This window comes from Acanthochromis polyacanthus, chromosome 11, assembly GCF_021347895.1.
Source record: "Acanthochromis polyacanthus isolate Apoly-LR-REF ecotype Palm Island chromosome 11, KAUST_Apoly_ChrSc, whole genome shotgun sequence".
NCBI lineage: Eukaryota > Metazoa > Chordata > Actinopteri > Pomacentridae > Acanthochromis > Acanthochromis polyacanthus.
This window is the reverse complement of record NC_067123.1, coordinates 36,630,501-36,655,328: the sequence shown is the minus strand read 5'-3', so window position 1 is coordinate 36,655,328 and position 24,828 is coordinate 36,630,501. Positions and strand designations below refer to the sequence as shown.

At 40.5% G+C, this 24,828-nt stretch overlaps 1 protein-coding gene across 3 annotated transcripts in view; it reads left to right on the top strand.

Moving 5' to 3' along the window:
• The first annotated feature begins 6,582 nt into the window (after window positions 1-6,582).
• kmt2ba (lysine (K)-specific methyltransferase 2Ba) overlaps window positions 6,583-24,828 on the top strand; it is a 34,659-nt gene continuing 16,413 nt past the window's right edge. The window contains exons 1-11 of one of the 3 annotated variants that reach the window (XM_022217396.2): window positions 6,583-7,202; window positions 9,876-11,361; window positions 11,732-11,898; window positions 12,201-12,281; window positions 13,937-14,093; window positions 17,850-18,120; window positions 19,114-19,175; window positions 19,343-19,594; window positions 20,411-20,520; window positions 23,232-24,059; window positions 24,613-24,726. In XM_022217396.2, coding sequence (XP_022073088.2) covers window positions 6,900-7,202; window positions 9,876-11,361; window positions 11,732-11,898; window positions 12,201-12,281; window positions 13,937-14,093; window positions 17,850-18,120; window positions 19,114-19,175; window positions 19,343-19,594; window positions 20,411-20,520; window positions 23,232-24,059; window positions 24,613-24,726 — 3,831 coding nt within the window. In that variant the 5' untranslated portion in view covers window positions 6,583-6,899. Of the gene's footprint in view, window positions 7,203-9,875; window positions 11,362-11,731; window positions 11,899-12,200; window positions 12,282-13,936; window positions 14,094-17,252; window positions 17,322-17,849; window positions 18,121-19,113; window positions 19,176-19,342; window positions 19,595-20,410; window positions 20,521-23,231; window positions 24,060-24,612; window positions 24,727-24,828 lie in introns of those variants that run through there. The other 2 variants (XM_022217398.2, XM_022217399.2) reach the window with 2 other exon arrangements.

Here is a 24,828-nt window from a genome sequence, read left to right as displayed (position 1 = left end):
CTGTGTTTTAATTTATTGTCAAGTTCAAAGAGAAAATTAGCATCTTTTGCTTTATTTGGCAGCCATGCCAAATTTTTGTTACGACTTAACAAAAGTAAGACTTTATATTGTCATCTTAAAATCTCCAATGCATAAATTACAGGTACACTAAACTTTAGTGCTCGACATCAACAGTCTCTCTCTCTCTCTCTCACACACACACATACAGATACACAGGCCACATCGGTTGTCTCATCAACTTGCACAGCCACAAATGCCATCTGCAATATTTCATCAGTCACTTTTTGTTCATAAACAACTCACATACAATCAAGCAGCTCATTTTGGCTAGTCTTGGACGTGCACTTTGCAACTTGTGTGTTTGACAGGTGATCTGCTAACTGGCTGTCAAAAAAAGAAAATTGGTCAACCAGGTCCAGAAATACGCCGGGTTGGGTTGAAGTGGGGGATTCGTCGGACCCCCGTAAAGCTAGCTCGTGTGCTCCACAAAATTTACTACAGTCCACAATCCTTGATAGTGAATGTCTATTTTTTTTTCACCAGCTCGTTGTACAGCGATGCTGTGGCCCTCATCCAGCTGACAGGCGATGTTAACTTTTCCTAACATGGACAGCTTGACGCCGTTTCTGATGTGACTTTTCTAATTTTGTCCGACAAATGTTTCAAATCCACAATTCCTTGTTGAGTCCATGCGGTATCTCCTCCAAAAAGTAAGCATGGGAAACAGAAAAGCGAATTCTTACCTACAGTTGCCGTTAGCCAGTCCTTTCTGTCAAACCAAGAAATGCAAAACTTACGATTTTGTCGTTTGTCCTGTTGAGTTATTTGAACATCGTTTGGCCGATGTGATCCCAGTCTCTTAACTTCCAGCTTTTCCTCCAAAAACATTGAGGAAAATGGACAAGAAAGAAAACAAGAAGTTTTACCAAACTTGGACCGCCCGGCGACAAAGATGACCCTTGTGACCTTGAAAATGAGGTCACGGTCACCAAATGCGAACTTGACCTGTGTCTTATTATGGTACACCTGTGTACCAAATATGGTGAGGCTACATCAATATTTTATCGAGTTATCGCGCGGAAACCAAATTGTTACAGACAAACAAGCAAGCAAGCAAGACTATGCAGCTGAAAACAATACCTTCCGGAAAACGCAGTTTTGCCGGGCGGTAATAATCCACCTCATTCACGCTAACACCCGCCATAGCTTAACTTTTTCTCCCTCCTTCCCAACTCTGGCACAAATAGCAGCACCGCTGTGTTAACTCGCTGCTATTGGTCAAAAGTCAGTGGCCTGTGGGCTGACTGAAATTAGCCCAAATGATCAGTAAATCACAGGGACATGACACCTGTCAATCACTTACAAGAACGAAATGAATGAAAGCAGACTGTATCTGCTGGGTTTATTCTAAATTGCCCATAGGTGTAAATGTGTGTGTGATTGTTTGTCAGTATGTGTAGCCCTGCGACAGACTGGCGACCTGTCCAGGGTGTCCCCTGCCTTCGCTTGAGTCAGCTTGGATAGGCTCCAGCACCCCCTGCAACCCTAGTGAGGATAAAGCGGTGTATAGAGAATGGATGGATGTATCTGCTGGGGCTGTAAAAAAAATAAGCCCATTTAGAGATATTCTATGTTTTTCTTTTGACTGATTGGTGCTGTTGCTACCGTTGGTTTCACCTAAACTTAACACAATCTGTTGTAAGTTATTTAAAAAATAATTTTCTCATCTTTTTTGTGTTAGCTTGGGAGGGCTGAGCCCTGTTAGCCCATTTATACCAGCTGTCCCTAGTTGGTATTGATTGTCTTCATGGAAGAGCTCACTTGAAGCAGCTGCAGGACCAGAGACTGATGCTGTTCCTCCAGTCAGGGTAGTTGAACACTCTCTGCTGCCAGGTGTGTCAAAACGAGCATTGAATGTGTTCAGGGTGTCACAGAGAGTGGAATCGTGGATAACCAGCTGATCAATAAGGTTCTAACTGGTAAACAATAAATGAAGGGTTTATTTGCAAAAACAGATAACTCAGTTTTATAAATTTTCAGAAAACTTTTTTTAATTGTTTACTTGAGATAATAATTTTATTTTTTCGCTATTTTGTCGTGTATTTTTCTACTGAGTCAAATCCACTCAACTTCAGTTTGATTGATATTATCTCAAGTAAACAATAAAAAAAAGATTTTCTGAAAATTTATCAAAAATAGAGTTATCTGTTTTTGCAAATAAATTCTTCAAATGTAAAAAAAATATCATTGTTTGAAGGTTTCAGTGCAACTCAAGTGGATGTTACAGATCATAATTTTGGTTTGGGAAAACCTTCTACAATTCTACAGCACAAAAGCAGATGCTTTTGTCCAAAGCGACGTACAACACAAGCAAGAATTCAGACATAAGGAGAAAATTTAGTAAGTGCAAAAAGTGCTTCAAGTGCGATTGGTCAAAGGTGTTGCCATCAAGTTGCAGAAGAAGTGCCAACCACCCCCACCCTTTTTTTTTTTTGCCCACAGAGACCATCAAGGTCTCTGTGGGCAGGACAGCATCAGAACTTCAGATACAACAATTTAAGTTCACACATTCATAGCAAATGTCTGAATGCAGCCTCCTGTTGATTTTCTCTGTTACAGCCTCTGACGGCAGCAGAAAGATTTGAGTCCTCACACTCAGCTGCTGCCCTCAAGTGGGCACAAACACAAGTACTTTTACATTCCAGTGTTGCAGCTTCAAACCACAAAACATCCTTTCTTCTCACGTGTGCATTTCCACTTGTTGAATCTCTGAACATGGCACAGAAACTAGAACATTTTTTGTCTTAAATGAACAATATATTTCAATAAATAACTCATAACAATTATTCTGTCCTTTGAACACAATAAGCAGTGGTGTGTGTGTATCATGTACAGGTTGATAGCAAAAATGACGACCACAAGGCCTTCATATGGCAGTGAATATGAACACATCACCAGCTCTAGTAGTTAAAGAATCACTGACTTGGTTTCACAGAAAGCATTCCTTGAAATGGAGTTTTGAAGAGAGGAAATAACAGAGTTCGTCTTTGTATAAGCAACAAAACAGTGTTTCTTCATTCACTCAGAAGCTGCTGCTACAGCATCACTTGGTGTGACCAGCCAGCAGTGAACGACAATTTCCATCTGGGGATAAATAAAGTCTAAGTCTTTGTCTATTGGTTTAAAAAAAATCATCAGACAACTTTTCATCTCATTGGGACGTAGATCAGCATGAGAGTCCACAGTGTTCAGTGCTTCATCACGTTCTGTAACTCCAAAGCCAAGGAAAGACACATGAGGAAGAGTCATCGGGACCAGTACAAACAGCAGCTGCAGCAGGTAGGAAGAAGACAACCAAAGGGCCAATTTTTCTATTAAAGGGCCTGTAACTGAATGTTATTTTCAATTATGAATGAATGAATTTCCAGATTATTTTCATGATTGATAGTTATGCAAATAAAATATGAGTAAAAAATACTCATCATGGCCTACCAAAGAGAAAATGAAAAACAATGCAAAACACATTTACATTTTCAGAAGAGAAAATTATTTGTAAAACAAAAAAGCAGCAAGTCATCACATCAGAGAGGCAAGACCGAGTAGAGTTTGATCATTTAAGCTAGTATTGATATTGTATTCCTTTATAATTTTGAAACAATTTTGACCAAGATACCATATGTGATAGATTACAACTATAAAAACTTGTCAGTCCTGCTACTAATATACACTTGTCATAAGCCTGTACTGGCTGGACTGAGGTGTAATCGTTTGTACATAATGTGATTTTTGGTGAAAATACACATAGTTATGCTAACTTGGTTCACTCTTGTTCTGTGAATAAAGGCTGAGAGTTATACTATTTTACCATTTTTTGTCTCATTCTTTCGCAGACTAATACAGTCTTCACTTGCTACAAGTGTGACAAGTGTTTCTGGTCCTCTGAGGAGCTCAGCCAGCATCAGGCCACCCACAGCACCGAGGAGAAGTCCTTCTGCTGCTTCTACTGCCACAAAAGCTTCTTCACCTTTACAGAGGTGAGGACAAGCAGCCTTTTTGGAAGCCTGTCTTTTTTTGTAGAAGTGTTTGTTTATTTTTAGTGATGGCTGTTTTAATATCTTGCAGTTGAACAAACACAGACGACATGAATGCATAGAACGACGGTGTCCATGCAGGGACTGTGGCACTTTGTTCCCCAGTCTGTCACGACTTCTCAACCATTGCATCGCAGTGCACCCCCAGCGCCCCGCCGTGGTCAACGACATCAACACCTTTCAGTGCTGCAAATGTGGTCAAGGTTTCCAGACAGAAGAAGAGCTCCGGCAGCACCAGGAGAATTTTGCATGTGAACTAAACTGTGATGTTAAGTCGTAAGGTAAGAAACAGGGCCGTAAACCCAAGAATGCAGCTCGGGGGGGGGATGGTTGACGGCAAGAAGATTAAACAAGAAGAGCAAGCAGAGGGATCCGAAGAATGCAGTGACTCTCCAACAGAGGGTTGCTCCTCCACTGAGCTCCAAATTCCCTGTCCTGAGGCAGGTTGTGATCTCACATTCCCATCTGCTGCAGCCCTGAGGGTGCACAAGATTGAGAAACATGGACTCCTCACCCACAAGACTGACACATTCACACAGAGCGATGAGAGTGATTCTCAATCCGAGCAGCTTAATGCTCACATGGCCAGAGCTCAGAACTCTGGATACACCTGCCCGACCTGTGGGAAGAGCTTTGCCAGAGAGAGCACCCTTAAGGCCCATCAGAACACCCACACCGAGGGAGAGGATGAAGCAGAAAAGAAATAATATATGGGAAAAAGACTGCACCTTGTTGTACATCATTCACTTAAATGATTGTCGCTGTGAATATTTTAAGGTGAGAGTTTGGTGAAGGTTATGCAACACTGTTTTTTTTAAAATTGCTTTTACAAAGACTGCCTACACTTGTGAATAAAACTCTCTACTGTTCTGTACATAATTATGATTTACACCGATCAGCCACAACAGGGAATAGCATCGATTGTGTTGGTTTTATGTGATGTTCTGCTGGAAAACCTTGGATTTTGGCATCCATATTGATGAGACTTAGACACCCAAATAAACCCAGAACAAGCGCACTATCTCATGCAAACAGCAATCCTAAACATCACTCACCTACCCCTGCAGGAAAACCCACCCCACCACATCGCAAAAACATCAGTCAGGAACATTTTGGGGAACATGACAATCACCCAGGATGTTGATTTCCCCTCCAAGCTTCATAGACCCCTTTCTGATCAAGTAGGATGCAGTGGAACAAGTTTGATTTTGACCACATAAGGAGGACCAACACAATATTAGGCAGGCGGTAAAAATGTTATGCCTGATTGCTGTATGTTTAATGTGAAATCAAGACCTTTTTTTGCTGTCCTTATTACCTCTATTCTACCTGAAATGTTTTGAATTCATTGTGGAATATCAAGCTAATTGTCTCTTAATCGTGGGAATGTTTTATATTTACCTAAACTGTTTTATTTTCAGGAAAACTCATAAATGTGACACTTGCACAGAAGAACTAAGTCTTAACAAAATATAATCAGAAAACGGGCAGAGAAAATGAAAGCATTTTTCATCGAAAGAAGTGTGCAAAATGCACTTATATTTAGTTTAGTATCATAGAAAACAGAAAGCAGCAAAAGTCACATTTTAGAAGTTGGAGCCGCAAAGTCTGCTTTGATACTAAGCAAATACTGCTTAAAACTGTAAAAAAAAAAAAAAAAAAAAAAAAGACAGAAAAATTGACTTGATATGTGGTCATTTATTTTGCTTTTGTTCACAGACTTTTTTGAAATGCTGTTTTATCACTGAGAAAAATGATTCGGTGAGTTTTGTCTGTATCATCCAGTGGGAGCAAGTAGCAGTTACTGAAGTGCTTTAATCAAGTATTTCAATTTTATTCTGTTTTATACAACAACATTATATGTTTTACACTCCTAGATTATTGCTTTACTTTGTTACTCATTTCTTTTTTATTTAAAAATATATTTTAAAAAGGGATGGTATAAATTAATGAATCATTTCTTTAAGTGTACCAGAGTTAGTCACTGGCTAATTTTCGACTAGCGTCCAAAAAAAAGGAAAACAAACACAACCTGCATGACAGCACGCAAATAAACATAAAATTCCAAATAAGTTATATGGGTCAATTTATAATTGCGAGACTTTTTGTAACATAGTTGACATTTTTGCTGTTTTCAGGCCTAAAATCAACATGGCCGCCCATAAACAAACACCACATATTTTTACAGAAAGATTCTTTAAAATATTATCTTTACAATTGAGTAAAATTAAAATTGAAAGTTATTTATAAACATATTTTGGTAAACCTGTTTTACTTTTGATAAAATGTATGCAAGATATCTCCCCTGGGCTTCAAAAGCCCCTCAATTATATACTGACCTAGTTAGAATAGATGATTAGTTATGCTGCAGATTTACATGCAAAACATATATTATTTCATAAAATATGCGACTATGTTGCAGAATTCCTACATTTAGAGTTGGTACTTCAAATGAATTTTGTTGCTAACTTAATTACTGCTTACTTACTTTTGAATGTAGGCGTGTTTTTCGTTAAGACAGCGAGTTTTGCTTATATAAATGTTCTGAAGACGGTCTGGAGTCTTCAAGCTTTAGTTCATACTGGAAAATAATCCAAACATTTACGCTTTGTATGAAGAGAAATCTGCTCCGCACAAGCGGCGTCGTCCAGACTGTCGTTTCGCCTTCGTTCAGTCTCAGTTCGTTTTCCCATGATGCACCGGTGCTGCTTTCTATCTCGCGCCTTCGCCTCGGAGCAGTCCATCTTGGCTCTCACATCGCTGCAGTCTCGCTCTGCCCGCGCGGCGTCCGTGTTGTTGTAGTAAATAATGGCGGCATCAGGAGGCGGATTATCATCTCCCGCTGCCGTCGCGGGCCTCAGCACCCAGCAACCGGCCCGGGCTCGCTTCCCGGGTCGACCGTGCACGGCCCGCAGCAGGCTGCGGTCGGAGAAACGTACCAGACGCGGAAGGTTGGGCTCGGACGACGGCGAGGTGGGTGCCGTAGGGCCCAGGCCCGTAAACATCGGCCTGGCGTTGAGCGAGGACCCATCTCTGCTGCGCCTGCTCGGGGTGACGGAGAAGCACAGTCGGCAGAGAGATGCGGGGTTCGACTCCAGCAGCAGTGAAGAGGTGAGTAAGCTAACTGTGGCATGGCAGCTAGAGGGGAAACTGTGCTCTTAAATGGAATTTAAAAAGCCTGTTTCCTTTCATGGACGTTTAAATATGTATTTGTTATTTACAAAGAGCATTGTAGCTGCCGTACAGCTCATTAGCGGCAACTTAGCTTCCAAACACTAACCCCAAACAGGCGTTTGCTTGCAGGAAATGCCTCAGATAGCGTTGAGAAGTAAATCTTTTAGTGTGATAACTTCTGTACATAATAATTAACGATTTATTGTCTGTTTTGAAATATCGCTGCTGTAAGTTTAAACGCACACAGAGATCAGTGCCCAGCTGAGTTTGTTTGCATGAAAGGGACATTAGGCGGAAACTTTGGCGGCACGATAGCGCCCATGGACGCGTTTTGTTGTGGAAACCAGGAGCTGTCTTTGTTTGTTCATCCCCCGATTCGGTTTGGTGACTTGAAGTTCCCACCCTGTGCTGACATCCTGTGGCTGCTAATCTTGTCGTAGTTAAAACGTCGCTGCTGCTGCTGCTAACGTGGGGATCACAGTCTCCACGTTGGAGCTGTCAGCTGACTGCTCGGTGTGCTGGACGCAGGCTTAGGATGCAACAGGGAGCAAAACAAACGTTACCTCCGCGTTTTAATTAACAAAAGCTGAACCAGGAACTACATTGTATTCGTGCAGGATCTTTATTCAAACCTAAATTTGCAAAGTATTTGTTTGCAAAACATTTATCACCCCCTTTTCCTTTCATTAGTTATATTTAAGTTAATGATGACTAGTAATATGCTACACCGTAACTTGTGCAGGCAAACTCACATTACTTTCAGTGGCTTTGACAAAAATAACTGCTGTCCACTTTAGCCTCCAGTTGTCATATATAGATTTGCTTGAATTCAGGTCATATTGATTATTAGGCATAGCATTGGTTACACTCATAAAGTGCTGCCAACTTCTATTTGCTTTATTATTAAGAACTGGCTAAAACATTCAGTAAGAAAATCGTTGTAGAGACCCTAAAAACAATTCCCCATACTTAGATCCTGCATCGGATGATCCTGATTAAAGCCACAAGCTGAAGTGCAGTGTTCTCACTGTGCATTTGTTCCTTCCACTAAAGTGTTGCTGGAGTTTTTACATATTTAAAACTACACCGCTGTGCACTTTTTGCAGGAAAAATCATAAATAATACACAGGTAGTGGGTAAATAGAAAGGACACATCTCTCATAGTGTTCATACTTTCAGTGTAAGGTATCATTCCCTCCTGTAGTGGTCTCCTTTATAGCCCCACCCAGGCAGGATGGTTGCAGTGATATACTGCCATGTTCAATCTAATAATATTATTTAATCTCCAACACAGGAGCTTTAGTATCTGACATCAGTCGGGCTTCACTGATGCAATCCTTTTAGAGTGGACTGTAACACAGTCACATGGCTCATGCTAAAGCTTGTGGGTGCTGCTCAACTGGAGAGCCACACACTCATGTGCGATGGAATAGGCATCATCATTAGAGGGGTTTTACTGCTGACAAATCTGTGGAGTCGTTACTTTGAATGTGAAGATGGATGTGAGTAATTGGAATTCAAGTTGAGGGCGGCTTTTGATCGACTGCGGTACAGGTACCCGGATTCGAGGATGCTGGAGGCTGAGTGTGTGTTTAAAGGTTCTGATTGTAAAGAGAGTGTGAGTGTACATTTTCAGTAAGTGGCTATATTGAAATATGACTCTGTCTTTATGGAGGAAATTTCTAAGGGTATTTTCTGATATATTAGTGATCAGTGATTCGATATTAGATATCAGTGTATACAACTAAAAATTGCACATGTGCGCTGGGAGAAAATGCGCCAAGTCATTACTTACAGTTGAATTACACACCGAAGACAAACGGTTTCATTTCATGCCTCAGAACTTTACTGATGCAACACAGCAGTAAGAGTAGTGAGCAGTGCGGATGCTGCATCATAGTTTTCTGTCAAGATCTGATAGTCAAATGAGCACAGAAGTTAGAAGTTGTTGCTTTTGTGTGAACTTAAGTAGTGCTTTAACAAGTAATTATGACAACAAACAGGTGAAATCCCAGTGAAAAGGACATCCCTGCTGAACACACTCAAAGAAATCTTAGTGCCTGCAAAAGATTCTCATCATCATTGTTTGAATGCTATTACTGAGCAAGAAAAAGAAGGGGTTTTTTTGTCTTCATTCCCAGTGTCACCTCAGCTTTGTGAATTCTCTGCAGAGTTTCAAAAATTGTTTGATTAACTGATTACTGAACACAGAGAAAAATAATCCGTGGCTATATTTTAATCAACGCAATTGTTTGTTTTTGTGGTTGGTGGTTAAATGAAACGAGGTGAATGAACAAATCACACTCGTCTTTGGTAAATTTTACACATTATTTTCCACTATTTTGTGACTTTTTGCTGAGCTAAAGAAAGCAGTCTGCATATTAGTCAATAATAACAGTGCTACTTTGATTCCCATGTACATAATTTTATTTACATGATTATTTTACATATTTTTTACTATCTCCAGTTCATCTTTAACCAGTGTTGTGCAACTTATTAATGTATTTATCATGTGTAGCAGAAGTTGTACGACAGATCTGTCCTAATCACTACATATTTAAAATACTATTATAGCTGTCTATTTAAAGATCTTTTTTTATTTTTCTCCAGGAGGAAGATTTCACTGGATTTGGGACCACAACAGTTCGTCCACAGAAAACTTCTGGCACTTTACCACAGTCGTCATCTAGCCAAGCAAAATCTCTCAAGGCTTCAGACCATTTGCCAGAACCGAAGCCGAAGCCTCTTATTGGAAAAATCATGCCCAAGACCCCAAAACCAGCTCTAATTGGTAAAATTGTTCCAAGGGTTCGTAAAGAAGACCAGGGTGGCAAAGAAATACCAAAGGTGGTAATTAAACTGCATGGGAAGCGGGCAGCTCTCACTGCAAAAGCCAAACAAACAGACAACCAGGCCTCAGGTACACAGAGCAGTGCAACGTCAGCCGACATTATCAGGAAAGCAGGAGCTACGACAGATTCACACAGCACGCAAAACCAAACCGCCGCTACCTCAGCTGGTGGCTCAGACGTAGGTAAGACCACTCAGACAACAGTGAAGGGCATAGAAAAAGCTGCAAGAACGGTCAAAGAAGAAGACGAGGTGTCAGAGGACTCAGACACTGACCAATCCCAGACACAGAGATCTGTGAAGCGCACAAGAGGTTTTCGAATTAGGCACGGCAGGCGCACATCTCAAGCAATCACTCTGTCCTTTCATAAACGGCAGAGGAAGAGAATAGCAAAAGGAATGGGTGCCTCTCCGGAGGCTGGAGCTGAGGCTGGTGCTCAGAGTGGAGAAGAGGCAGCGATGCCACTAGAGTGTAAAGCCACAGATACCTCTGAGAAAAAAACACGCAAAAGACATCAACGCAAGTCTTTGTTTGGGTACAAGCGGAAGCAATCAAAAAACATTCCAGACATCAGACGTCCAAAAATTGGTCGTATTCGCACAAGGCGTGTTTTTTACGCTTATGTACCAGAACCCATTCCAGCCACACCAACGCAGGATGGAAATGAGCCGCAGATCGACGCTCAGAATATTGTTCCATCAGAGGGTGAGCTGAGCTCCAACAACTCCTCCACCCCTGTAATGAGCGCACGGTCTTCCCGCGTTATTAAAGCTCCAAAGAGATTCTTGGATGAGGAAATGATCTCCTTTCCAAAGCGCTCCCTGTCAACATGGCTGAAAAGTCAACAGAGGGAGGACGGAAAGTCGAGCCCATCGGTGCACGAGTCAGGTTATGATGGCAGCCTGCAGCAGTCAGACAGTAACTCGATATCTGTGTTCGACAGCCCGTCTTCTGTGACAAAAATCTCATCGACGCCCAGTCCAGGCACGAGCCACCTGGAGATTTACAAGAACCTAAAGAAACTGACCTTAAAGCTGGCAGAGAAAAAGAAAGGGCAACCTGACATTCAGGAGGAATATACAGATGAAGGCAACAGTTTGACCTCTCATGGCAGGAAGAGACGGAAGTCCAAGATCATGATGGAGGAGTTGGATTCTCCAGGTGTTGTGAGGAAACTGGCCGTGGTGGTGAACACTGATGTGGAGGCGCCCCAGCAGGTGCCACCAGAAGACACAGGAAACAGCAGTAAGGATAAGTTCCTTCTGAGTGAGGTTTTCTGAAGATCTTGTAGCTTAATTGTACCTGTGTTTTTACAAATGCTTGGTGTGCAGTGGCTGGATATTGCTGAATTATTCTTAACGAGGTGACACAGTTGAATTCTGTCTAAACTAAAAAAAGCATCTGACATTTTTTTTTTATTAATGGAATTTGAAAGTCTGACAGATCAAATTGGAAAAAGACAGGAAAGTAGCAATTTAGAATTTATTGGAAATTGCAACAAGGTAGTTCACATTTTAAGTTTTTGGTGTGTTTTTAATTGGTGTGATTAAGCATTTTCTAAAAGTTTTCTTTTAAATCATCTAACTAGAGTTTCTTTATTTGTTCTGTTTGACAGACAAAGCAGAGATCGTGACTGAGGAGAATCGCGAGGCGTCCGAAGTCAGCGGGCCCGGCCCTCGAATTGGTCTCAGCGGAGCTAATAAGAGGATGCTCCACCTGCTGAAGAAAGCCAAAGTTCAGCTCATCAAGATTGATCAGCAGAAGCAGCTCAAGTTATCACAGGTAAGAGTCGATTTTCTGCTCTTAAAAATGGTCGTAATTAGACATAAAAGACTGCAAAGCATTAAGTCCATGCTTTGACTGCGCATTGTAGATAGTTGTTACTGATGACGACTGCTGACCAAACATCTTCTAGAATCACTGCACTGAAAGTAGACTTGCTCATGTGACATTTGTCTTATCCTCCTGTTTTAGTCTGAGCTTGTCGGACAGATTACATGTTCCTTGGCTGTTTATCTACAACATAATGATATTGTAGCATCTCGTACATAAAGCTTGTTTCTCTTTCTTGTCTGGACCAATAGTTGGGCACGAGAGAAACACGTGTTCCAGTGAGTGGAAGAAGGAGAAGAGTTGGCTTGACTCCCAAAGAATGTCATCCTCAGGTAACATTTTTAATCTGTAAATGTGCGTTTTTGTGTTGTCTGTGTCTGAATGAATCCAAGCAGGAGAAGGTCACTTCATTTGTTGTTGTTTAGGTCCTGTCCAATTTTAGTTGTGGAGCTCTTTAAAATACAGACAACCAATCAATAAAGAGTGATCGATAAAAACATTGATTGTAATATAAATAGTGGGGCCCAAATAATTACAAGCTTTGTAATTAACTTACAAGCTTAAACAACAAAATGTTTGTTTCATTTCTGTTTATCTGCATTTTTCATCCATTCATTTTACATTCACAGATTACTGCAAACTCAAAGTCCAATTATAGCGATTTTTCAGACTTTTTCTAAACTCAAACACTTTCTACGTCTTGAAAAGTGGTCTTTTTTGGATGGCTACACCGTTTGCCTGTATCAGGACTGTTGTAGCTAGCATTAGCTCTGGTGCCAACAGTAACATGTTTTGCATCGAGGTGATACCGTCGGCTTGAAGTGCTGTGGCGATAAGAAAACTCTTTTTTGCACAATTTGCACACAATCACGCTTTTATCGAAGCTGCCATCTGGAGGTTTTTTAAAAGAAGATTTTCGACCCAGCAAGCCAAGCAATGCAGTCTTGTCTAGGGCCCAACCGATTTATCGGCCGATTATAGCCCTTTTCAAAATAGTCATCATAGGCCGGACTTTTTCTGATTTTTAATTTCTCATAAAACAGTAAATGCTGTTAAGTGTCAGAGTCGCGCAGAATGATGTCTTTGCACTTTTTAATTTTCTTGCTCTTCACATCATTCCATAAGCCACTTTTTCCATCCTTCACTCTTGTGCATATTGTAAATATTATTATGATTATAACTATATTGTTGTTTATTGTTGGTCACTGTATGCTGTAACACGGGAAATTTCCCCTGACATGGGGAGTAATAAAAGATTATCTTATCTTATCTTGTCCAACAGTGCAACGCTCTGACTAAATTCAGTCCTCACCGCCACCTTCTCAGTAACGTACAGAAGTAAACTACAGCCAGTAGCTGAGTGGAGAAAATGTGATTTAATGTTACAAGGCATCAAAGGGCTACATAAATAATGTTTTACCAGTAACTTCACTTATTATATTGATTTTGTACAGCATATATTTAACCTACCTCTAATTTGCAGCAACAAAAAGTTCAAGACAGGATGTATTTCATAACTCATTTATAGATTGACTCTTTTTTGAAGTTGTATAATTTCCCAGAGGTTTAATGCTTTGTTGCATGTTTTTGTGCTTGAAAATTCCTTTCTGTTGTAAAGTTTAACAAATATTGAAGGACAGAGTATTGTAAAACAGTAAAATATTCTACCTGTAATTCTTATCTTTGTTGTTGAAAGTGTTAAGAGACCAAAAATAAGTGATTTTATTCATTTTAGATTTTTTAAAATTAATCGGCTGATTATTCGGTTAGCGTAATTTTTTTCTGCCAAATATCGGAATCGACATCAGCCTCAAAAAATCCATATGAGTCGGGCCCTGATTTGTTTTTATACTTTGTACTTATATTTGTACATATTGAAGCATAGTCAAGGGGCTAGATAACAGTATAAGGTTTATTTATCATCAATATTTCCATGAATTGTCATAATCTAAGTATTTCCACTCTTAACATCTGTGTGTTTGTGCAGGAGCAGCCGCTTGGTGGTCCGAGAATCAAACATGTGTGTCGGGCGGCGGCAGTGGCTTTGGGGCAGCCTCGTGCCATGGTGCCAGATGATATTCCCAGACTCAGCGCTCTGCCGCTTCATGAGAGAGAAGGCATCACCTGCTCTCCTGCAGCCGAAGGTACCGTCCATACCCATGTGTTGTTTCTGTTTTTAAAATCAGAATGGAGATTTGCTGGCATTGCACTCTGTATGTGCCGTGAGTTTAGCTGAGAACTGACTGATTTTTACACAAATTAAATCAGAATTCAAATCAGCGTATTTTACCCACCATGTAGATTTTGTTAGTGACGGGATGCAATTATTTAAATGTGTACTGTTATTTGTTTTTAATAGTAAATCATATGTAAATTTTATTTAATTTGCTTGTCAAATAATCTGTTTGCGATGTCAGATACAAAACACAAAAGGGGAGCTCTCAACCAATGAGGACTTTCAGTTTAAAAGTATTTATGGGTCCAGTTTTTTCAACAGCGGCAACAAAAAAAACATCAACGGTATTAAAGTCTTATGTCCGACAGGATTAAAGTCGAATTTAATTTACAGAAGTTTCATATTTCACAATATTCTGTTGCCTGTTGGCAGTAAAGTTAGTGTAAATGTTCCTAAATGTGATCCTGGGTTGTTGGAAGATGCGCTTCTAAGCTAAAAGGAGGATTGTTGTGACAGTGCATTGTGCTGTTTTAATCCTTTTTTGTGGAGTTTCAGTCGGCACCATCATGCATAAATGTTTGACTTTAACTCTACAAAGCAAGCTAATATGTAGATACACAACAACAGCCGGTGGAAGACGGCACAAAGTACACATAATTAAGTAATTACACAACATTACACATGATTGAAGGACACACAGTTACAATGACAGAATAGATGAATACATGAATAAGATAAAGGCCCAACCTGAGGCGTCAATTAGTTTATGGTTTCGTCCTGCTGCACAGCCTCTATATCATTCCTCATCCATCATCCATCCATTCTGACACTTATTCAGGTCGAGCTTGCATTAATTTGCTTAAGTATGTCATTAGATGTTATTGTATACTGCTGGGAGAAATGATTTAATGACGGAGAAAATGATTTAATGATGGAGCCTGACCAATAAATCAGTCAGGCGGCCGGCATCGTCTCATTGTGCTTGTTTTAGTGTGTGGGTATCTGCTTGCAGATAAATCATGAGTACATGAATACCACAGTTAGGAAATGTTTGATCAAAGGACAGTATTGACAGGCAGATTTTGGTTTGCACTTTCTCTATGAAAAAATTGTATTTTTTAGGGGGTGTGTGTGTGTGTGTGTGTGTGTGTGTGTGTGTGTGTGTGTGTGTGTGTGTGTGTGTGTGTGTGTGTGTGTGTGTGTGTGTGTGTGTGTGTGTGTGTGTGTGTGTGTGTGTGTGTGTGTGTGTGTGTGTGTGTGTGTGTGTGTGTGTGTGTGTGTGTGTGTGTGTGTGTGTGTGTGGGGAGGGGGGTAAGGGGATTTTTTCCACGTGTGTTTATCTGGCTCAGAAATCCTTTATCAGTCCGGCTGAAAGAAAAAGCAAAACAATTTATTTATTTTCTGTTGCACTTTGATACTTTGGCTGGTAATATTGTAAAATTGATTTTCTAAGTGTTAAAGCTGAACACTTCACTGACCAGTTCAGAGACCTGCATCCAGGGGCTGCACAATTAATCAAAAATATCACTGGAATTGCAATATGGCCAAGTACAGTAATCAAATTGCAGCAGTTTGTTGATACAGGTAAAATGTGATGATTATAATTTTCTCCTTGTTTTTTTTTTTTGTTGGGTTTTATTCAGTGTGAAGGAAATGGGAAAAATGGATCATTTTCATTGAAATTGTGGCTCAATTTGCCATCTTTACAAAATAGTCTCAATATGTTATTTATGCTTTGACATACTGTGCGGACCTATTACATCTATACAGCTTACATTAACACAACATAAATGGGTAAACTTGTGTTGTTTTAAATGTACTGTCTAAACATAGGTGACTTGTCTCAGCAGCATACAGGGGGTCCTCGGTTTACGGCGTCCTCGACCAACTGCGTTTTGGAACTGGTTACATGGAACTAGTTGACAAGCAGAGTGGACGAATACGTCGTCATGTGGCGCTATAAGACGGCTTTGTTTACATTCTCCGGTTGTACACCACCTTGAATTGTGCTACATTCACTAACTTTTTGCCCCTCAATGGCTTATGCTTGGCGTCCCAAGCATAAGCCAGACTCTTCTGATGGCAGTGCTTCAAAGAAAAGTAAAGTCATCTGCATGGAAGTAAAATTAGATGTAATGAGATGCTCTGAACAAGGCAAAACACCAACGAACATCAGCCAAGTTGTAAAAACAGGTCAGCATGTTGTAGCGACCCTCTGTGATGAATGAGTGAGACTTTATCTGGTTCTCTGGTCGTTTATTAAACCTTCACACAGGCTACTGTGGCCGTAGTCAACGGCAAAATAATTACAAAAACCAGATGACTTAGCTCCAGAATTTGCCGCTGTTCCCAGCTCTCTCTACTGCTGACACTCAGCCAATCAGAGGTGAGCTAACTAAACATGACACGTTCACTGGCATTAGGTAAATCTGGAACTGAACAATAAACATTGAAACATCAACAACACCATCAGTCGGTTACAATATTCTGTTATCTTCCTGTAAAATGATTCATACGTGCATAAAAGTCGTTGGTATTCATGACTTTTCTGATGAACTGATTGATATCATGATGCGGGTAACGGCTTTGCTTACGTTTTCGCTGGAGTTCTGACTTAAGACAAAAATCTACTTACGTCACACCGTAGGAACGGAAGTTCAACTTAAGTTGAGGACCCCCTGTATTCAAAAGTGTGCAGCATCAGCTGTTGCCTCTGTGTAGCTGACATTACCACAACCTAGAATAGTCAGGATTATGAATTAATTCACAGACTGACTGTAGTATAATTGATTGGCTTGATACTGAATGTAACCATGTTCTCAGGTAGGTTAACTGTCTTTCAGTCCAATTCATCGTGAATGTTTCATCAGTGTTATCCAGGTTCAGATTTATTTATGGCGTTTTATTTGTTTGGCAAAGCTGCTAGTGTGTCATTGAAAACACTGACAAGTTACAATATTCTTTCAAACTGAGTAGCTCCTGCAATTATAAACACACACTCTAAAAAAATTTAAAAAGTGTTCAAGCGCACAATTTTGTTATCTTTGGCAAATGAGCAGAAAAACTGCTTTGTTAGCTCAATGTAGTTGTAACTAAAATATTTGCCAGCAAAAATATCTTTTGTCACACACAGATTAGCCACCGCTGTTGGAAAGCTTTACCCAACACTGGTCAAGTGAGCATCACTCAGTATGAGGTGAGGAAGTGCTGTTTGACAAACAGACTCACTGAACACATCTAGTGCCAAGAGCAAAAAGGGATCCTGTCACAAGGGTATTCCAGATGCAGTAGTTATTTTAAATTACAGCAACCCATGTGTACATTTTATCTGAAGTCTGAGGTTGCTTTGTGCCAGCTGACATGAAAATACTTCCACTGGGGGATTCAAGAGGATGTCATTAATGTTCAGAAGGATTTGGTAAGCGAGTTTCCACCAGTAACAGATTTTGATTTAACTTTATCTTAGTGCATCTATAGATTTCCAACACTTAAGACAAACAGTAACGTGTAGCTGTGGAAACCAAGCTTACTTATTGGACAAAAAGTCCAGTAAATGCGCATATAATCATCTCCAGTCACAGCAGTTAGATCTGTAACGTCTCCAGCAGACTGAGTAGTACGTTCTGGCATCCACAGTTGTTGCCCCCCTCATCACATGTACGTACTGATGACTCAAACGTGCGCTGTGGCTCCTTTACCCATTCGCTCCGTCTCTTGCCCGCAGATGTGGCAGATGATGACGATGACATCTCTGATAAGGGCAGGGCCCAGTGGATTGTCTCTCAGGAAAACATCCAGCGCAGGAGGAGAGGGAGGGGGAGGAGCCACAGGTTCAGAAAACGGAAGATGCTGAGTCGGTACGCGCCTGGAGGAATCCGTTCCCGGCGCTGTGGACGCTGCAAAGGCTGTTTGGTGGAGGAGGACTGTGCAAAGTGTATGAACTGCCTGGATAAGCCCAAATTTGGGGGGCCCAACACCAAGCGACAGTGCTGCGTGTAAGTTAAACCGATCACAAATTCCGATTATCATTCAGCTTATTTTGCAGGAAGGTTGGTGAATTGTTTTGCTGTTCAGGATTGCAGGATGTTGCATGGATGTTTCTCACACAGTGGCGAGCTTTTGATGAAGCTTTAGTAAATATTTGAAAGGCATTTGCAATTTTTGCCACAGAAATCCCTCACAGAACTAGCAGCATAAGTGAATCAACTTTTCAAATAAATGTGATTATCTTGGCTTTTTTCCTGCTTTGCCACTGAAACGTTATTCTTAGCAAGCAGATGTCTAAGCTGTGTATTTGTTTGCTTGTTACCTTTAACAATTGCGTCAGGCTTTTAGGAAAATATGTGTTTTTTTTTGTTTGTTTTTTTACCAGAGTTAGATAAATAGATCAATATAACACAACCACAAACAGTAAGAAACAGCTGTCCATCCAATATCCACCTACAACATCTGTAAAGCATACAAATTGGCATGTTCTGTTTTGTAAACAACTAAATCTGGCTTGTTGTGGTTTTATATTAGTTACCGTTTAAGCGATGTAACTTCTTGGAGTCTCCTTTTGATAACCAGACTAGCTGTTTGCCTCGTTCCAGTCTTTACACTAATGTTAGACATACGTTCATGTTTACCACACAGTCATTTAATGCTCACTAAAATGAAAATAAGCATAAGTTCAGCCGTACAAATCTTCCAGCTAACATGTTTGGGGAAAATCATTTCAATTTGGGACTCAAAAACCTAAGTTTTGTAGTGCTAAGTCACATCCTGAAATGTTTAATTGGTGCCTAAAATACTGCTTACCTTTTAGTTGAAGAGTTTTTGTACATGAAACATGAAAATACTTTTCATTTCTTTCCAGTAACACATTTTAAACAATCCCGTTAATGAAGGCAAGTCGACTCTTACAGTTAAACACATTTATAGATGGTGTACACATGAACTTTACTTTGAACGGATAATTACATTTTGCCATTTCGTCTTCCCCTTAGATATAAAAAGTGTGAGCGGATTGAAAAAGCAAAGCTCGAGCGCATTATCAGGCCGTTAAAAGGTATGTCTCTTATTACACAAAGGTCCCGTTCTCTTTTTTTATCCCTGAATGAATATTTCTTTCTTGGAGTTTGTACTAATTGATTCGCTTAATTAAAAAGAATAAAGGCAGTACATCTATATATGCATTTTGTGTACATAATTAATCATAAGCCTTCCTTTTCTCAGCCCAGGCGAGGCGCTTGTCAGGCTCCATGTCAAGCAGCGATGATACGAACTGGAAGTACGGAGGTGAAGGATCATCCACAATGGCGCTTGGAGTCAGGAAGGAGTCCCTGCGTAACATCACACCGCGCTCTTACAGCAGCCTACTTAAATCTGAATCTGAGGAGGAGGAGGAGGAGGAGGAAGAACAACAACAGGAAGACAAGGCAGATAAATCAGCAGTCAAGCCAAATGTAGCTGCGGCCGGCAACCAAGGTAACTGAAGCTTTGTTTCTGTGACTCAAAGGTCACTGTATTTTTGCAGATGGTTTGCTTGAAGCGTCATCTGTTGTAGCATTCTGTTGATCTATCATAGACGTTCTACATATTAAATTACCGACATCCACATCACAAATCACGTTAACTTTAATATTCCTTAAGAGCAGATAACAAATGTCAAGACAAATGAAGCAGCCAGTAGTTCCAGTCCCATTTTCTTAGCCTGAGGGACTGGATTTTTTCTGCTAAGACTGAACTGAAACATTGGAGAGCCTCTTAAAAAGACAGAAAATAAGATAAACTGAAGGGTTCGTCCTGCCATTTTAAGCTCAGTGAACGATTCTGAGTTGTCCACTGGTTTGGAGAGAAAACAGTTCATCATGTAGACATATTATGTATCTGAACATGATTGCAAGTCTTATTTGTGACGTAATGTTGCTTAGCAAATTGGTGTTTTTGGTCTGTTTACACTGAATGTTTCAACATTAACCAGTACCCAAAGTAATGGATCAAATGGCTGTCATGTGCTGGAGATTGCAAAGGTCCCTGTAATGTGTTGCAGATTAAATAAATTCACAATGAGCATCAGGAAAATTGCCCACCAAAGATAATGAGCTAAAAAAAACACAGTTTGAAAATGCGGATTCACCCTTTACAAAGTAGCCTGAACTGCTGTTTGTATTGTACAAGCCCAGTGTTTGAGAATCTGTCCACATTTTTCATTCAGTCAAACACTTTGTGAGAATATTTGTGTTTCAAACCGACCAGCAGAGTCAGAATTGTGTCTTACCTTTGTGTACGTTTTTTTTGGAGATGATGCTGCTCAAGATGGTGGGTCGCTGCCAGACGACACGGCGACTGAGGCGGTGAAGAATCGTCGACCGTTCTTCAAAGGAGCTGGAAGCAAACCAAGACCTTACAAGGTAAAAGCATCGAGCAGGTTTTCCTTCTCACACCAAATGTACCACCTATTCAAGCCTGGGTCAAACGGTATTTCTTGGAAAAAGATCTTTTGCTCGTATTAGGTGTCTGCTCAATTTCTGAGACAGGTTTTTAAATTTTCAAATAATGCAAAAACCATCGAACAGAATTGTCAGTTGAACGTAACAAAGTAGTTGACAGTCAAATCACAGTTTAGATTACACCAACAATTATTTCCAAATAATACTTTGCCCAGGTCTGCATCTGTGTTGAAATAATAAATAATTCCTTTCAAATTCAGCCTCACTAATCTTCTGTTTCTGACTTTAAACTTCATACTAAATTCTCTGCATGTACTTACCTGTTTAATACATTACAGATGAATGAATATGCACTGATAATACATTGTAGCATGCTCTTTATTCTTTATGGCAGCATGATATACATGAGTCTCTGTTTTAGCTAGTGTCTTGTTTTGTGCTTTTGGCTAACTTGTTTTGTGTTCTCGTGGTGGAATATTTGTTTTCAGATGTGTATCTTGGTATTTTCATTAGATGGAGAAAGGGTTTTTTGTGTTATTGTATCTGTTTTACTTCCTGGAGTCTCTGCTGATTACTTTACAACGTCATGGTGATTTCAAGACTAGAAACCGATTGAAATCAGCAGAAAAACAAAAAGAAAAACACGTACTTTATAGCGTGTTTTCAGGTGGTAGAGTGGTAAAAAGTTTCTTCTCCCAAAAAGTAGATTTGTTCATTTAGATTAGTATATAATTTAAAGGAAATTCTGTGCTCAGGTTTGTTAAGGAGACAGTTCTTAATTTTGCACCACATGGTAAAGATAGAAGCCTGTTTAGTAGTAAATATATTTGGTCACTGCATAGTTAAAACCAGCATTGCTTCCTCACGCCTCTGATTTCTCTGTTAAAAAGCTGTTTGCTTTGTCGTTACACAAGCTGTCATGTATGATTGTTGGCTGCGACTCTTTGCTTTTGCTTATTCTAGCTGGCATTTGACTTTTCCAGCTCTAAACTAATCAAGCAAATTTGTACTTTTTTACAACAGCTTGTTTATCAACTGTCAAATCTCGTTCCTCTTTTTTGAAAATATAGGTTGACAAATATATTTTTGAGGGCTGTAATTGGCAAACATTTACAAAACTTCACTGAAATATCTTTGCTCATTTGTCTGCTACTTATGTTTAATTAAAAGGGAACTTCTCAACATTTATTCTTCGCTATCGACAGGCTATCAATTATGCTGTGTAACCAATCAGATTGGTGTTGACCACAGACCTGCATCCGACCTCAAGTAGGGCTGGCCCGAATACTGGTTTCTGGCCTCCGAATATTCGGGCCCTATTAAAGACGAATATCCGGATATTCGTTCTGCCCCGTAACGTCCGACCGGAGGGGGGAGACGGCCCGAATATTCGGATCCGTTCGTCTGGTCTCCCGGGTCCACATTTTGCCCTCGTTTAGTCTTTAGATAAACTGAAGAATTCCCAAACACCGGTCTTCAGCATCTTGTCTTGTGTTTATGCAACGAAGTGAAGCGTGGCTTCAGAGTCGGCAGCCACCCGGCTGGTGTTTACAAACACGAATGGAGGAGCTGAAATGAGGCGAAGAACACGGCGGGATGAGCCGAAATGGGCCGAAGGCGCAGGGAAGAGACGAGCTCAGAATATTTTCGTCTGGGGGGAGGAGGGGGTGATCACATCGACATATGTGTATATGTATTAATATTGTTGTAATATTCGGATACCAAAATTAATATCCAGATAGTGCCGTAGCGAACGAATATTTGGATATTCAGGATATTCGGGTCCAGCCCTAACCCCAAGTAGTTCATTTTTGAATAAATTTGTTTTATCTGGAATCAGTTTTAAAGATACTCATAAAATGCTGCATATCAGATCTGATAACATTTTTACCCCTACTTGAAAGAACTGTCTGTAAGAAAAAGAAATTGAAATCTGCATTACTTGAATCCTCTTTAAAATTCATAATAACTGCTACAAGACTAATTATCGTCGTTATCTCAGTCTATATTTGTTGGTTTGCCGATTTGTAGTGCTGGTTTTACTGAGAGTGTATGTACACATAGATGCAGTGAAAAAAAGCTTTGTGACCAGCAGCATTGGGGAGGTTACAATAGGAGTGTGTAACCATTGCTGCTCTGCACAATTATGTCATTGTGGCTCTTGATATGAACTCTTTCTTTGTGTTTTCTAACTGCAACACAGCAGGTGCGGTTTCTTTTCAAATCTTACAGTTGTGGTGATTGAGTGTGTAAATTTTGGTCATGCTACTGATCAGTCTGGCTCTTTGGATGAACAGTCCACACACCGGATTTGTTAGCAGTGTTGTTTAAAAAACTTTCATACAGTCTTGGTTAGTGTTCAGTGTGTAGCGGTTGGATTTCTAAATAAGCAGTTGAGCTGTGTGTTGGGCTGAGTGCTTCTCTAGCGTTTCCATCGACACCCAGTCACTCTTCTATGCGTGTATCTCTGCTGCTCCTGAATGCATTTGCTAAATTCCTCTTTATCTTTTAATTACTTCCTATTTCTGGCTAACATGTTACTCTGAAAGTCGTAGTCCTCCTTTTTTCTGTCACTTTGGTTGCTGCCGGTCGCCGTCTCTGCATGTCACTACTATTAGTGTCACTTTGGAACCTGTCTTGCTGGTTGGCTTAGGCGGTCCCCTCCTCCGCAGGCACAGGAGAGCACAGAGGAGATGGAGCCCCGTGAAACTTTTCCCGAGCCCAGGCCATCCAGGAGCCCAATGCCGAAGCTGCAGAAGCAGCTGCAAATACACTTATACCGCCTGCCTGATTTTATCCTGCAGTCTGCTCTGTCGTCCCAGCCTGTGGATATTTCAGAATCGCATCCACTGTTGACCCAGCTTATAACACAGCCCGCTATTTCACATTCACCCCAAATAAACTGTCCTCCAAATTTGTCTCAGCCTGAAATGCATCCCTCTTCTCCACTTTCACCACATCCAATAACAGACTCTCCACAGAAATCTGTGCTGTTTCATTTGCATCGTTTGCCTCAGTCTGTGATGCCCTTGCATAAACCTGTGTCGTCATCATCATCTCCTCTATCATCTCAGCAACATCCACAGTCCTTCATGCACTCAGCCCTGACAGACAGCCCAGCACAGTTGTGTTTTCAGGAACAACCAGAGGTGCAGCACCCAGATGTTTTGATGGAGACAAACAGAAATAGCACAGATAAGACTTTGCACGAAGTTGTGAAAGGGATTCCTGAGACTGTCGAGCCAGGCAGAGGGTTACAGGATGGCAACCAAGAGGAGACGCAGGAGGCCAGACGAGAGGAGCAGCCTGAGGAGGACAAGAAGGATTCTTCAGTAAAAGAGACAGTGGCGTACAACTGTCCAACAACTGACCCACACTATGTCCTTCGTTCCCAGAATCCGGCAGAGTGTGCATCAGTGAACACCCTGACAGGTTTAACTAATGGATTTCCCCAAAAGGGCCTGTTGCAGAACAAGTACAAGATCCGTGTAGACTTTAAGGTAAGTCTGCACTAGTATCTGCTGTGTCAAACTGCCTGTATGCTACTTTTATGGACCAGTATTATGTAAGACAAAAGCTACTTGGCTGCATTCACATTAATATATTTTAATTTTGAAGAATAGAATAAAATTTCTGCTAAATTTAAACCCAGTGTTCACACGACTGCAGTGTAACACTGTGTTAGTTTGAAATAACCAAGAATGTTAGAGAACAATGACAGGCAGACACTCATGTTCAGTTCCTGATTGTGTCTCTATCAAACACTGTAAGTTACTTACTGTTTTTTTAGCGCAAATTATAAACATTTATTGGATCTGACGGAGAGCTCAAGGACACATTAGAGAAATGTTCACCGTGGTACTGAGTCCAGTGACAAGTTCAGTAATTTTCTCGTAGATTTTTTATACAGTCTAACTTAATTTTGCAGTCAGACCATTAGAAAGAGAACTGAATCTTTACTTTAGTACAACTAAGAAGCTGCTGATTTTCTTGCCATTCGTAGAAAAACTGTGATCATTTTCTTAATGCTTTTGTTTGCGCTGTGTCTACCAGGAGGACTGCGCTGTCCAGAACGTATGGCTGATGGGCGGCCTCAGTGTTCTCACTTGTATTCCGACCACGCCACAGCCCGTCTGCCTGCTCTGTGCCAGTAAAGGAAGACACGAGGTAACAAAGCCTGAATTTTCTGGCAAGATTTTAAGTGTAAGCGTAAATTATAAGTGTAATTACGACCCTCGATGGGTTTTAAAATGCCTAAATGAATAACCT